This window comes from Pan troglodytes, chromosome 5 (genome assembly GCF_028858775.2).
Source record: "Pan troglodytes isolate AG18354 chromosome 5, NHGRI_mPanTro3-v2.0_pri, whole genome shotgun sequence".
Classification (NCBI taxonomy): Eukaryota; Metazoa; Chordata; class Mammalia; order Primates; family Hominidae; genus Pan; species Pan troglodytes.
The window spans coordinates 172600686-172615173 of record NC_072403.2 but is presented as its reverse complement, the minus strand read 5'-3'; the positions used below and the strand labels follow the sequence as shown (position 1 = coordinate 172615173).

The 14488-nt window shown below is 42.1% G+C and overlaps 1 protein-coding gene and 1 long non-coding RNA gene across 6 annotated transcripts in view; one reads left to right on the top strand and one right to left on the bottom strand.

The window, feature by feature from the left end:
• LPA (lipoprotein(a)) overlaps positions 1 to 14488 on the top strand; it is a 176197-nt gene that overhangs the window by 151643 nt on the left and 10066 nt on the right. For all 5 annotated transcript variants that reach the window (XM_063813639.1, XM_054686968.2, XM_054686969.2 and 2 more), the window contains 6 exons: positions 5701 to 5882; positions 6417 to 6565; positions 8827 to 8920; positions 11552 to 11672; positions 13180 to 13254; positions 14180 to 14320. In XM_063813639.1, coding sequence (XP_063669709.1) covers positions 5701 to 5882; positions 6417 to 6565; positions 8827 to 8920; positions 11552 to 11672; positions 13180 to 13254; positions 14180 to 14320 — 762 coding nt within the window. The remainder of the gene's footprint in view (positions 1 to 5700; positions 5883 to 6416; positions 6566 to 8826; positions 8921 to 11551; positions 11673 to 13179; positions 13255 to 14179; positions 14321 to 14488) is intronic.
• The window catches only part of LOC134810388 (uncharacterized), a 28573-nt gene continuing 21967 nt past the window's right edge, over positions 7883 to 14488 (bottom strand). The window contains exon 3 of the long non-coding RNA XR_010158236.1: positions 7883 to 9857. This is a non-coding gene — a long non-coding RNA (uncharacterized LOC134810388). The remainder of the gene's footprint in view (positions 9858 to 14488) is intronic.

Below are 14488 nucleotides of genomic sequence, written 5' to 3'. Positions count from 1 at the left end.
GGAGGTAAATAACATGATTACAGTGCTCTGTAATGTTGCATTCACAATGAGTGACATCATTTAAAAAGTTATGAGGCAGGAAAAAGCAATCAGTGTGATCCATAACTAGGAGAAAAACCAGTCAATACAAATAGACCAAGAAATAGTAGAAACAATGGAATTGACAAAGAAATTAAAACTGTATATATGATAATTGTGTTCAAAGATTTAAAGAAAACATGAACGTGAGGGAAACAAATGCAGAATATAAAAAAAAGCAAATGCGTAAAACAACCAAATGGAAATTAAAGAACTACAAAAAAGTATAACCTTAATAAAATACTCACTGGATGGCCTTAATATTAGTTTATACATTACAGAAGAAAAAGTGAACTAGAAGATAACTCAATGAAAGCCATACAATCTGTAAGACACACACACACACACACACACACACATAGAGAAAGAGAGAGAGAGAAAGGCTGAAAAAAATAAATAGAACCTTAAGGATATCAGTGAAAATAGCAGAAGATTTAATATATGGGTAAAGCAAGTCACAGAAGGACAGGAAGGAGATATTGGGACAGAAAAAAATACTCAAAGCAATGATGGCTGAAGACTTTACACATATGAAGAAAATGATAAACTCACAGTCAAGAAGCTCAATGAATCAGAAATAGTATTTTTAAAAGCAAAACTCTATGATTTACTTGGGTACATTATAGATAAATCATCCAACATCAAAGATAACAAGGATAATCTTATAAGCCAGAGGAAAACAATATCATTTACATAGAGGGACAGTAATAAAAGTGACTGATGCCTTCTCCTTGGAAACAATGGCATAACATCTTTAAAGTGATAAAAAGAAATAAAAACAGATCAACCTAGGACGACATGTCCAGCCAAAACAAACAAACAAACAAAAAAACCCTTTAAAATAAACATGATGTAAATACGTATTCTGCCACCTCCAGAGGAAACAAGCAAAAAAACAAAAGAATGTTTCCAAGGCAGGCTTCTGTATTAAAAGATGTTAAGGAAAGTTATTCAGGTAGAAGAAAAACAATACCAGATGGGAACTTTAATCCATACTAAGTAATGAAGAGCCCTGGAAATGGCAAATGGCAATGTCAATATAAAATACTCTTATTTATCTAATTTTTAAATTTATTTAAAGGACAATTTGTGATATTAATTAAAATAATAGGAATATATTGTTGTTTCAACATATGTAGTAGTAAAATTCATAAAAACAGTAGCACAAATAATGCAGACGATAAATGGAAGTATGCTGTTAATGAGTTTTTTGCATTATCCATGAAGTTATATAATATTAATAGATGGTTGAATGTGATAGTTTAAGGTGGGATATTATAAATCCTAGGACAACCAAAAAAATTTAAACTGAGAGGAATGGATAATAAGAGGAATTGTCCTTTTATCCAAAAGAAGGAAGAAAAAGAGGAATAAAGAATATAAAAGATATGGTGTAAACAGAAAATGCATAGCATTATTGTAGACATAAACTGAACTACCTTATGAGTATATTAAATGTAAAAGGATTAAGCATTACAAATAAAAGGCAGAGATCGTAAATTGAATAAAAACCACAGCTAAGTGTGTTCTTTTTAGAATAAATACTCTTTAAGTGTAAAGATCTACTTTAAACACCAAAATATGAAAAAGGATATATACCATGAAAACCTGAATCATAAATAAGCTGGAGTGGTGATTAATGGATGCAGGCACTCCTGAAGACTAATAAGTGAATGTGGTCAAATTGAAGAAACAAAAGTTTATACGTGCTCAATGTGCAAAAACTTTTTCTGTATACGTTCTATGATCCTTTGGAAAATTAAAGTTTTAAAGCAATATCACTGACAATAGTATCAAAACCAAAAAATATTTAGTGATAAATTTCACACACTATGCTCAAGGACTATACACCTTGCACTAGAAAACAATGTTGAGGAAAGAATTAAAAGATCTAAATATACACCATGCTTATAAATTAAAAGACTCCATATCAGTTCTCGTGAAATTGATCTTTGGATGAAACCCACACCCGAGCACTACTGCAACAGTCCTTTATTGAAAAAAAAAATTGGAGGACTTATATACCTTAATATAAAGACTTATAAAAGTACAGGAATCAAAACATGTGGTATTGGCCTGGCCCCTTGGCTCATGCCTGTTACCCCAACATTTTGGGAGGCTGAGTCTGGAGGATGGCTTGAGCCCAGATGTTCAAGACCAGGCTTAGCAACAGGGTGAGACCCTCTCTCTACAAAAAATAAACAATTAGATGGATGTGATGACTTGCACATGTAGTTTCAGCTACTCGGAATGCTGAGGTGAGAGGATTGCTTGACTCAGGAGGTCTAGCCATGAGTGAGCATTGATCATGCCTCTGCATTCCAGCCTGGATGACGGAATGAGACACTGTCTCAAAAAAAAAAAAAAAAAAGGATATGTGTTATTGGCCAAAAAAGTATGCAAACCTAAAAAGGGATGGTCCACCACCAGACCCACATACATATATGGTAAATGGATTTTCCATATAGATGGCAAAGCAATTCAATGGAGACAAAAATGTTTTACAAAATCATTCTGAACCATTTGGATATCCATGATACAAAACAAAAGCAGAACTTGACTTTTGCTTTTCATCTCAACTTATTTTGATATCTCTTCCACCTAAGTGTCAGAGCTAAAACTGAACCTGAAATATGAAAGTTCCATGAAAAAATATAAAATCTTCACAACCTTGGAGAAGGCAAACTTTTTTGAGGCAGGAGTCTGTAAACAGCACTATAAAAGAAAACAAATTATAATGTGGGCTTTCATGAAAACTCATGCTTACCAAAAGTCATTGTTAACAAAATAAATAGGCAAGTAACACATGAGAAGAAAAATGCTCTCTGTCCATATATCTGACAAATGGCTTGTGTCCAGAATATAGGAACATTTCTCCCACTCACTAAACAAAGGACAAACAACTAATGGGCAACAGATTGAATAGGCATTTCTTGGGGATAGATAGATGTACACATAGCCAATAAGCACCTGAAAAAATGTCCAATATCTCAGCCATGAAAAATAAAGAGTTATAATCATCATGAGATGTCACCAAACACCCAGTGGACATGGATATTACTAAGAAGACACCACAGTAACTGATGTCACTGATGTAGAGCAAGGATGTGCAACTCTCTCATATGCTGGTGAAAGTGCAAAATGATACAACCACTTTTGAAATCAGTCTGATGGTTTCTCCAAAAGTTCAATAAATGCACTTTTACCCTACAAACCTGCAATCCTGTTTGTGAATATTTACCCCACAGAAATGGAAACATAAGTCCACGAAGACATCTCCAAGAATATTCATAGCAGCTTTATATTTTATAACCCCAAACTGTAGACAATTTCAAGTCAATCAATAAGAAAATGAATAAATAATTTGTGAACTAGTCATACAATGGCATACTATTCAGCAATAAAAGGGAGCATGTTTTTGATACTCTCAAATAGTATGGAAGATGCTCAAAAATATTACATTAAAGAAAGATGCCAGATAACAAAAATGAACATTATGTATGAGTCTATTGATGTAAGGTTCCAGAAAGGTAAAACTAATTTCTGGTGAAAGAAACCAATATCATTTGCCTCTGGCCATGGGAAGAGAGTAGCAGAGATTGATTGAGCAGTAAAACGAAGTTTTTTTCTGGGGTGATGTAAATGTCCTGTATCGTGATTGAAGTGTGAGTTACACAAGTGTACCTGTTCATCAGAAGTCATCAAACGACATCTAAGATCTGTGCATTTGACTATACATGAAAATATACCTCAGTTGAAAATAGATCAAAAACCTCCCTCACATACTATACTTGCTAACACATCCAGCTGCTTGGAGAATCAGCTTGCTGGAATGGGGAATCTGGGCTTGAGACTGGGTCACATGTATAGAGTCTCTATAGAGACAATGTTGCATTCCCATGGTATATAATAGATTTCAAGTTTTCTCAGACAGCCACATGTCATGAATGTGAGGATTCTGAGAGGTTGGAGCAACATTCCTGGGAGGAACGAAGGGGAGCACATTCTCCAAGATCCCCCCACACCGGGGTCCTCACCGGCTGTGCTTTTTTTTTTTTTTTTTTTTGACAGAGTCTCGCTCTGTCGCCAGGCGGGAGTGTAATGGCCTAATGTCGGTTGATTTCAACCTCCAACTCCAGGGTTCAAGAGATTCTCCTGCCTCAGCTTCATGAGTAGCTGGGACTACAGATGTGTGCCACTGTGCCCAGCTAATTTTTGTATTTTTAGTAGAGATGGGGTTTTGCCATGTTGGCCAAGATGGTCTCGCTCTGTTGACCTCGTGATCCACCCACCTTGGCTTCCCAAAGTGCTGGGATTACAGGCGTGAGCCACAGCACCCAGCCTGTGCCTCTTACTTACTCAATTGTTTTCTGACCCCTCCATAGCTGATGGACCTTTTCAGATCCCATAGTCTAGCCAGCCCTCTCACTTTATGCCTTGGGTCCCACTGTTCCTTCATCTCATCCCCCTTCTGTCAGTCCCGGAGTGGCTGTGGCCAGTAGAGGATGGACTGAGAGTAGGAGAGGAGGTTCTGCCCAGGAACCCATCCTAGAGAAACAGCATCCTGCCTGGGACCTAGTCGTCCAGGTCAGCTTTTATAAGTCTTTTAGACTCAAACTCACTTGACCCACCTGAAGTGGTATTGACAGTAATGCTATTTTCATGGTTGTTTTTCACTGTAAATGCAGAGCCTTTTAGCTACACAACGAGTACAGAGAGTAAGGGGGCTGGCCTGGGAATGATATCATCTTGGATGGCATTTCCTCCTTGGAGAAACATATGTTAGTTCCAACTCACATGTTACTATACAGTCCTGTAGAAGGAGATACAGAGAGTTAGACAGGTATAGACGCATTTGTATATGCGTAACAATCTATAAGACACACATCAAAATCAGTATACCAGTTCCTCTAGGGGTATGTGCTTGGCAGAAGGTAGAAGGAGGGTATTCTGGTTCCTTTCTTTTGCACATTTATGTATGATCTCAGTTTTTATATGGAGCATTGATATGGTTTGTCTATGTCCCCACCCAAAATCTCATCTTGACTTGTAATCTCTATAATCCTGATAATCCCCATGTGTCAAGGGCAGCACCAGGTGGAGGTAACTGGATCATGGGGGCAGTTTCTCCCAGGCTGTTCTCATGACAGTGAGAGAGTCTCCTGAGATCTGATGGTTTTGTAAGTGTCTGGCATTTCTCCTACTTGCACTTACTCTGTCCTGCTGCCTGTGAAGAAGGTGCCTGTTTCTCCCTTGCCTTCTGCCATGACTGTAAATTTCCAGAGGCCTCCCCAGCAATGTGGAACTGTGAGTCAATTAAAACTCTTTTCTTTGTAACTTACCCAGTCTGTCTCGGGTATTTCCTCATAGCAATGTGAGAACGGACTAATACAAGCATATACTACTTTTGATATTTTAAAATAAAAATTATCATCTATCTTTGAAAGGCATGCACAAATGGGAAGTTGAGGAACATTTGTTTTGTGGCAATTGTATGGTGCCTTTAATGGGAATATTTCAAAGACACTTGTTAAGACTTTGTTAGAACAAAATGTAGAGGGTGCTGGATGTCCCTGAATATTCTTCTGCCTCCTGTAACTTGTATTGCTTTGGAATTTCCAGTGGCTTGACAATGAACTACTGCAGGAATCCAGATGCGAATACAGGCCCTTGGTGTTTTACCACGGACCCCAGCGTCAGGTGGGAGTACTGCAACCTGACGCGATGCTCAGACACAGAAGGGACTGTGGTCGCTCCTCCGACTGTTATCCAGGTTCCAAGCCTAGAGGCTCCTTCCGAACAAGGTAAGAAGTCTGTGTCTTACCTTGTCTAGCACATACCTCTCTATATGCTTGGACAACGGGATGAAAAGACATGAAAAACCACACTGATGCAGAAGCCTTTAGTGCTACACGGGAGCTCGAGTGTTGGTTGAGGGTCTGCCATGACCAAGGAAGTCTCAGTGCCGTCCCTGGGAAAGCCAGAGCTGTGATTTTTGGCACAACCTGTGGGAGTAGTGACTTTAGGACTGGCGCAAAACCTCCAGGGTGCTCAACTTAACCACTCACCTTATTCTAAAATGGGTTATTTCAGTGTCCCAGTCAAATTCCTATTCTAACATGCTGTCAACTGTGTGATTATTTCCAAGCCAATAAGCATTTCCAGTAATTTCTTAAAATAGTGTTCATTGCAGTCTTCAGCATTGTGGCTCCTGAGGAATGTGGCCCCTGATTCTGTCGTCCTAGAGAAGCCTGACATGACCGCATTGATTCCGTATCGTCCTGGGTCTATGTGGCTGCCTGGCTGTCTGTAATCATCTGTTTTATTTTTATCTACAGACTGTATGTTTGGGAATGGGAAAGGATACCGGGGCAAGAAGGCAACCACTGTTACTGGGACGCCATGCCAGGAATGGGCTGCCCAGGAGCCCCATAGACACAGCAAGTTCATTCCAGGGACAAGTAAATGGGCAGGTCTGGAAAAAAATGTAAGCCACTTTGATTTGGACTCTTTTTCCCTTTGCTGACAAATCTTTTCGAACAGAAGAGGGGCAGAGGAAAATACTGGAAAGACTTCAGGAGGCTAAGCGTAATTAGCCTTAGCATGGAAAGTGCAAGCAGCACAGGCCAGCAAAGCCTCATGCGTGTGGGGGTTCTCAGGCCTCTTCTCTTTTGTGACATTTCTTTACTGTTTCCATTTTTGGGCGCTGTTTCTCGTTTCTAGTGCTTGTCCTCTAGGCCAGGGGTCCCCACTCCAGTACTGGTACTGGTACTGGTACTGGAACTGGTAATTGTCTGTGGCCTGTTAGGAACTGGGCTGCACAGCAGGAGGTGAGCTTCGGGGGAGCGAACAAAGCTTCATCTGTATTTTCTGCTGCTCCCCATCACTCTCATAGCTGCCTAAGCTCTGCCAGCTGTCAGATCAGCGGCAGCATTAGATTCTCATAGCAAAAACCCTATTGTGAACTGCACATGTGAGGAATCTAGATTGCATGCTCCTTATGAGAATCTAATGCCTGATGATCTGTCATGCTTCCATCACCCCCAGATGGGACCACCTACTTGCAGGAAAATTAGCTCAGGGCTCCCACTGATTTTACCTTATGGTGAGATGCACATTTATTTCATTATGTATTACAATGTAATAATAATTGAAATAAAGTGCACGATAAATGGAAGGTACTTGAGTCATCCTTTAACCATTGCCCCCTCACCCCAGGTGCACAGAAAAATTGCCTTTTATGAAACTGGTCTCTGGTGCCAAAAAAGTTGGGGAACCACACTGCTCTGGGTTCTAGTAGTCAGAGATGCCCTCTATGAGGCTTAAGTCAGATTTTTCTAGAAAAGATTTGGATGGGCCATCAGGTCACCGTGAGACTTCCCTTAGCCTCATGCATTCTCTGCGATGGTTTACTTTGGGGCCTATGAATAGGGAAGACTGAGATATAGGAAAAACCAAAGTGTCTGTGTTCCCCCACTCTCACACCCATGTAACATAACACTTCTCACACCAGATGTGGGGGGATTTCTCCTCACACCCCAAGCAAGTCTCCAGCAGATACCAGCTGGGTGTCCTACAATGTAACTCAGTCCTGACACTCTATCTGGAGACAGTGTCAGATCCCACAAGTTAAGGCTCAGTCCTACAAGACTGCCCCACTGCAGATGCCAATCCCAAGTTGCAGGCTGTGACCTGTACTTCTGCCCAACTGGATAAAAATCTGTTTTTCTATATGACCCTCCATGGGTTTGATTACTTTGCTAGAGTGGCTCACAGAACTCAGGGAAACATGTTACTTTTATTTACCCATTTATTATAAAAGATATTAAAAAGGATCCTGGTGAACAGCCAGGTTGAAGAGATGCACAGGGCAAGGCACGTGGGAAGGGGCTCAGAGCCTCTATGCCCTCTCCAGTGCACCAGTCCCCAGTACCCTAAGTGTTCAGCAACCCAGAAGCTCTCCAAGTGCAGTCTTGTTGGGTTTTTATGGAGGCTTCATTACCGAGGCACAGTTGATTACATCATTGGCCATCGGTGATCAGCTCACCTTCGGCCCCTCTTCCCTCCCTGGAGGTTGGAGGGTGGGGCTGAACAGTTCCAACCCTCAAGTCACATGGTTGGTTCCCTTGGCAACCAGCCCCTGGGGCTATCCAGGAACCCACCAAGAGTTGCTTCATTGCAGCTCCCTTCACCCAGGAAACTCCAAGGGATTTAGGAGCTCTGTCTTAAGAACTGGGGGGCAGAGACCCAATATACATTTCTTATTCTATCACAATATCACAGGAAGCTAAGGATGATACTGCCTTTGTGTGTCTTGGCTGTGGATGGTGCATAATGCATGGAAGTAAGCATTTCTGAATCAACAGCAAACAGGCTTTATCAGGTAGAAGACCCCTCAGCCCCCCAGGGACAAAGCTCATCAATGATGTCCCACTGTCCTCTGGGGCTCTAGCTCTAAGACCTCCAGTGGGTCAAGCTCCTGGAGAAGTGGCACATTCTCCAAAGACCCTTCAGGGTCACCACCCCCTGGTAAAGGGTGTGGCCTCATAACTCCTTTTGACTATGACTGATGGCTTACAGCATAGAAAAAAATAACTTTGTCAAAAAATATAATAATGATAGAAAGAAAGGAAGAAGGAACGCTCCCTTTTGTCTTCTAAGAATAGATGTGAAACATGTGTGCCTTAGAATATCTTCTCCCTCTCCTGCTCCACGTGAGCTGGAGCTTACATGCCTGCTTGTTTTCAGTACTGCCGTAACCCTGATGGTGACATCAATGGTCCCTGGTGCTACACAATGAATCCAAGAAAACTTTTTGACTACTGTGATATCCCTCTCTGTGGTAAGTTGCCTTCTGTTTTGGTAAGGAAACTGCTTCCTTAATATGGATTTGGAAAAAAAAACAAAAAAAACCCCAGAAAATGGCTTTTGAGCTGAGTGCTTCTGGGGAGGAGATGGCTGCCCTCTCCACCAGAGCCTGCTTTTCATCATGGCCACCTTGAACCTGCCCTACTATTGGCCCCATTTGTTGGGAAAACACCCGCCCCTCCCACCACACACACATAAATAAAATAAATGTCAAATTCCCAAAGGGCAAACTTAGAGGTGATCTAATCAGCCCGGGATAGTCCCACCGAACCCTTCTTTGTCTAGCGTGGGATGCATGAAAAACAAATTTAGAGTCATTATGATGAAAAACTGTCCTCTTCTGCAGCTGAGAAGAAAAAAAAATATGAACAGCAGGAAACAGCTAAGCATGTAATGCACATTGTAAACTTCAGATGGCCATCCTAGGAAATCAATGAAGGGTAGTGCAGCTCTTTAGCCCCAGATGGCCTTTCTCGTAAGATTACTACTCATGAGTCCCATTAGTGACATTGCTTAGAGACTGCTTGTTTGGTTCCTTCCTCATTGCTCTGAGACTCTTATTGGGAGTATGAGGCTTGGATCAGGTGAAGGGGAATTGACATTAGATCTTAAATGATTGGGGTAACAAATCCATGGGGAAAAAAAAGCCACTTGTACTTGTTCCCTATTTTCTTCCTGCTGACCAATCAACTTGTCTGTCCAAGTTACAGAACACCACCCTGGACTTTTCTTTTGTGTAATTTGGTTGCTTGTGGTTGGGTCTGCCATGTGAAGGGACCTTGAGCTGGGGGAAGAAGCTTGGCCTCCAAGTCCACTGAAGACGAGCATCCTGAGATTGCCTGGGAAGGTGGTACAGGGCAGTGATGAAGATCATGGGAGCCACACTGCCCATCGTCACATTTGGGCCACTCCTGGGGAGAGCAAGAAGGAAGAAGGAGAGGTTAGGGTGATAGGAAAGATTCTACTTGGCCAATATTATTATAATGTGGCATTGTGGTCTCTGGATTTAGTGTGAGTTGATAGCTGACTTTTTTCTCAAGTGGGTGCTTTTGTTCTATTTTGTCGGTGCTATGGCAGAAGCATCTTGGTGGCTCCTCTACCTCAAAGTCCCTTGATGGGGTCAGTTCCAGTTCTCCGCTTCTGGCCCGGTCTAGTACACGCCACTGCCTCTCACTGCCTGGGCTCTCTATCCTTGACAGGCTGCCTTGAATTTAAGCCCAGTCTGACTTACCTGCCTCAAACACCCACGGTAGTGCCTGGGACTCATGCACCTTTGACTCCCATGGAAGGGAAGTGCAGTAGCTTCCCAGGTGCAATTCTGCTGTCCTCACCCACATTGAGGATGTATGAGAATCAGATTCTTTGAGACTTGAGAAAGAAGGAAGAATGGGAACAAGATTTTTTCCAATGGACTGTGAGGTTCCCCACCTTACCTTGATGTAAGAGAAGTGAGGTTAACCCCAACCCTGGTGAGAAGGGTTCCCATCAGACACTTGGAAATCCTGAGGACTGTTTCCTGCAGAAGGATGTGGTTGGTGGGATATTCAGGTTTGACTCATGATTGAGAAAGTTAGAGCCTCTGGTTGGAGAAAGAGTTTAATAACTATTTCATTTCCACCAACACATTCAGTACAAATAATAAATAAGTAAAAATAAATAGAAACATTCAGTTTTCTTTTGAATAGTAGGAGTAGGGTATAATTTCTGTAGTTACTCTTTTAGTACAACGATGCATGTTTACTGTATGTAAGGCATACTAGCAGAAATTGATCTCAGCACTAGAGAAGATGATTGCATTCCATGCCATGCTTCTTTTTTACAAAAGACTTCCATAGATAGATTCTCAAAACAACCCATGGCAAATGAAAAGTTATTTGGAAAACTCAGGTTCCAGATTCACTGGAGTGTAGAATCTCTGGTTGGTTGGGGAGGAATTTCCTCTTGCAGTTGTTATTAATAATTATATGAATAATTATTAACTATATTAATATTTATAGTTTTGAAGACCTTGAAGGGCTGGAGACAACAGAGAAGCATTTTTGAACACCCTCTGTAGCCCCTGCACTGTTGTAGGCATTGATGGGTGGTACCAAAGATGGGACACTTTCCCTACCTCCAGAGACCTTGTGGGCTTGCTGCAGAGAGAAGGCAGGGAGGAGGAAAAGAAGAATAGAGGCATGTGTGTGTAAATTACCCCCACAGCAGTCAGTTAGTCATGGGAGGCTCCCCAGAATAACTGTCCTGAAGCTGGCTGAGAGAAGGCAACATTTCAACATAGGACAGTTATCCTTGCTACATAAAATCACATACACACATGCACATATGTCCACACACAAGGACTCACATGCAAAAGAATCCTTTGTGCTTTTCAGTAAACTTTACATGGTTTAGAAAGAACTTATATTTCCTTAAAAGGAGAGTGTCCTGTGTTGTTTACTACCACTTTTTAAACTTAGAAAGAAAAATCTAAAGAGTGTTTATGATTTTACCATTTAATTTCACCTTTGAGATGTGAAAAACTAGTGCTTGGAATTCGTCCTGAATTAAACGACACAATTGCTAACTTGGACTCAAATGCGACTTCTTTTCCCACCTTGTGCCACAGCATCCTCTTCATTTGATTGTGGGAAGCCTCAAGTGGAGCCGAAGAAATGTCCTGGAAGCATTGTAGGGGGGTGTGTGGCCCACCCACATTCCTGGCCCTGGCAAGTCAGTCTTAGAACAAGGTAAGAACAGGCCCAGAAACCATCTATACTGTCCTTCCATGTAAGCCCCACAAAACCCTTCTACATTTACACAGAACCCACACAGCTGATGCATCAATACCTGCCTCTCTGTTTTCTGAAGGAGGAAAAAATATAGAAAAATTAAAAAATGTTATATTATTATAGGTTCTGTACTTGGAAAATAGCCAAAATACAAATCTTTTTCTTGATCTGGGCAGCTCCATCAAAATCTGTAGGCACAGTGATTTGCACCAAGTTCCAATACTTTTGGAAAATATTGAAGATGCTCTGAGGGTTTCTATGGATATCCATTGTCTCACTGTCAGATGAAAAGAAAGGGAAGTTTTTAGAAATGTGACACTTTGCAGTGAGGGAGGACAAGAGCAAACTTACCTACAGTCTATCACAGGCACAGATTTTTTTTTACACTTTTGTGAGTCATTGAATTCAATGCCGAGGCTACTCATCTATTCACAAACACATGAACAAATTATAGGTTGTGATCCCCATAAATGAAGAGTAATCAGTCCGATCCCACAGAACCTGTACATTTTGGGTATCGTTTCAGTGGAACATGCAATTCGTAAGTTCAGTTTGCTTGGGTATCTCTTAGGAAGAACACATAGGACACAGACCCATCTGCCTGCATGTTTTGCTTCCTCATCTCCTTTCTACACCAGGGCACCTGTGCTCAATTGCTGTTCTCCTCTAAAGAGACTTCCTTCTGTACGTTTGTGAAATGCCATCGACAAACCTGATCGCATCGCATTTCACTCTGCTGTTGAGTTGATTTTTCTTTACTTTATCGTTTAGTAACTTCTTGCTCTACAGAGCTTTCACCTTCCACATATTTCAGATTCATTCTTTCCTAAACTGTGTGGTGGTCTACGTCCTCACTGACTATCAACATACTGCCATCATGCACTTCCTATCTCTATTCCTCTTCGTTGCAATCTGGCTCCAAGTGGCTCACACCATTATTCTGATCTATCAACTGCCTACACAGTCCTAGAAAGTAAGTGAGTCAAGAAACATCCCCCAAAAGTAAACTTTTCAGGTAAGATCAGAAGACCCTCATGAGTCACTGCTGCTCAGGATCATATCTGGCTCCTTGAAGAGTGACCTTGCATAGATCTTGTCATAAAAAATGAAAGAGACCTCGGGAAGGTCTTGGGCTGGTCACTTTTGTCAGAGTCCAGGGCTGTGGGGTGAAACCCACAGCTATAGAGCTTCATTCTGGAGTCACTTAGCTTTGCTCTCCTGGGGACAGGCTGTGCCTATGCTTGCCTCAGGCATCGAAAAAAGTGGCACAGATGGGCCCTTCTGAAAAATCTCACTACTGGAGCACAGGTCGAAGTTTCTACTATCCTGACGTTGGGCAGTAGTCCTTTGCTTTGGGAATATGAACATGATCAAAACTGAGTGAACTTGTCTTCCTGGCTTTCTGTACAATGAAGTAGAACAAACCATCCAATTTGACCAAAGTCTTGGCATGTTTTCTTTCTAGGTTTGGAAAGCACTTCTGTGGAGGCACCTTAATATCCCCAGAGTGGGTGCTGACTGCTGCTCACTGCTTGAAGAAGTATGTTTAAGGGAAAACTGACATGGGGTCTTATCTTCAAGACTTTTTTCCTCCCTCTCTTCCTCCATCCCTTCTTTCTTCCCACCCTCCCCTTCCTTCCTCCCCACGTCTCTTCCTTTTCTGGAAGGAACACTAGGAACCAGGGAATGCATGCACAGAATCCTGAGGCAGAATTTCCAGGGCAGTTGGATGAGAGAGGAGGGAAGTGTTTCTAGAGGGAATCTGCAGAGGGAAGACCCAGTGCAAGTGATTTTTTGGACCTGTATAAACCGCAGGACAGAGCTGTTCACTACCAGAGGCATCAATCTGTATTGCATTGCTCTAGAGCAATATCTGAGGCTGAATAATTTATAAAGAAAAGAGTTTAATTGGCACATGTTTCTGCAGGCTTTACAGGAAGCAGGATGCTGTCATCTCCTCTGCTTCTGTGTGGGCCTAAGGAAGATTACAATCATGGTGGAGGGCAAAGTGGGAGCAGGCATGTCACATGGCCAGAGCAGGAGCAAGACACAGAGAGAGATGGGGTGGGGATGCTGCGCAATTTCAAATGACCAGACTTTGCAAGAACTAAGAGTGAGAGCTCACTGATCACCATGAAGATGTGGCCCAAGCCATTCAAGAGGGATGCATCTCTATTATCCAAACCCCTTTCACAGGCCATAGCTCCATCACTGGGGACTAGAGTTGAACACGAGATTTAGATGGGGACAAATATACAAACTATATCACAGTCTCTGATGAAACAGATTGAGAACAGACCTTAACTGTCAGTTTCCAGCAAATTGTGAATTTTGTTTCTTGCCACTCATAAGTCACTGATTCTGGGTGGCCGAGGGTGTCAGAGGGACAGTGCCAAGTTCATGGCACAGAGGATACCTGAAGGGGCTGGACCATATTTTTCTCTTGACATCCTCATCTTTTCTAGGTCCTCAAGGCCTTCATCCTACAAGGTCATCCTGGGTGCACACCAAGAAGTGAATCTCGAATCTCATGTTCAGGAAATAGAAGTGTCTAGGCTGTTCTTGGAGCCCACACAAGCAGATATTGCCTTGCTAAAGCTAAGCAGGTACTCGCTCACCTGTGGTCTTCACCCCACGCTGGTGAAGATATTTGCTTTATGTCTGGGTTTTATGGGCCACGGCCACTGCATGGCATTGGGGAGGGGCTGTCTATCACATGAAATGCTCAAGGGCTTTGGGAACAGCATCAATCTTCAACCCCAGCCCTGCCACAT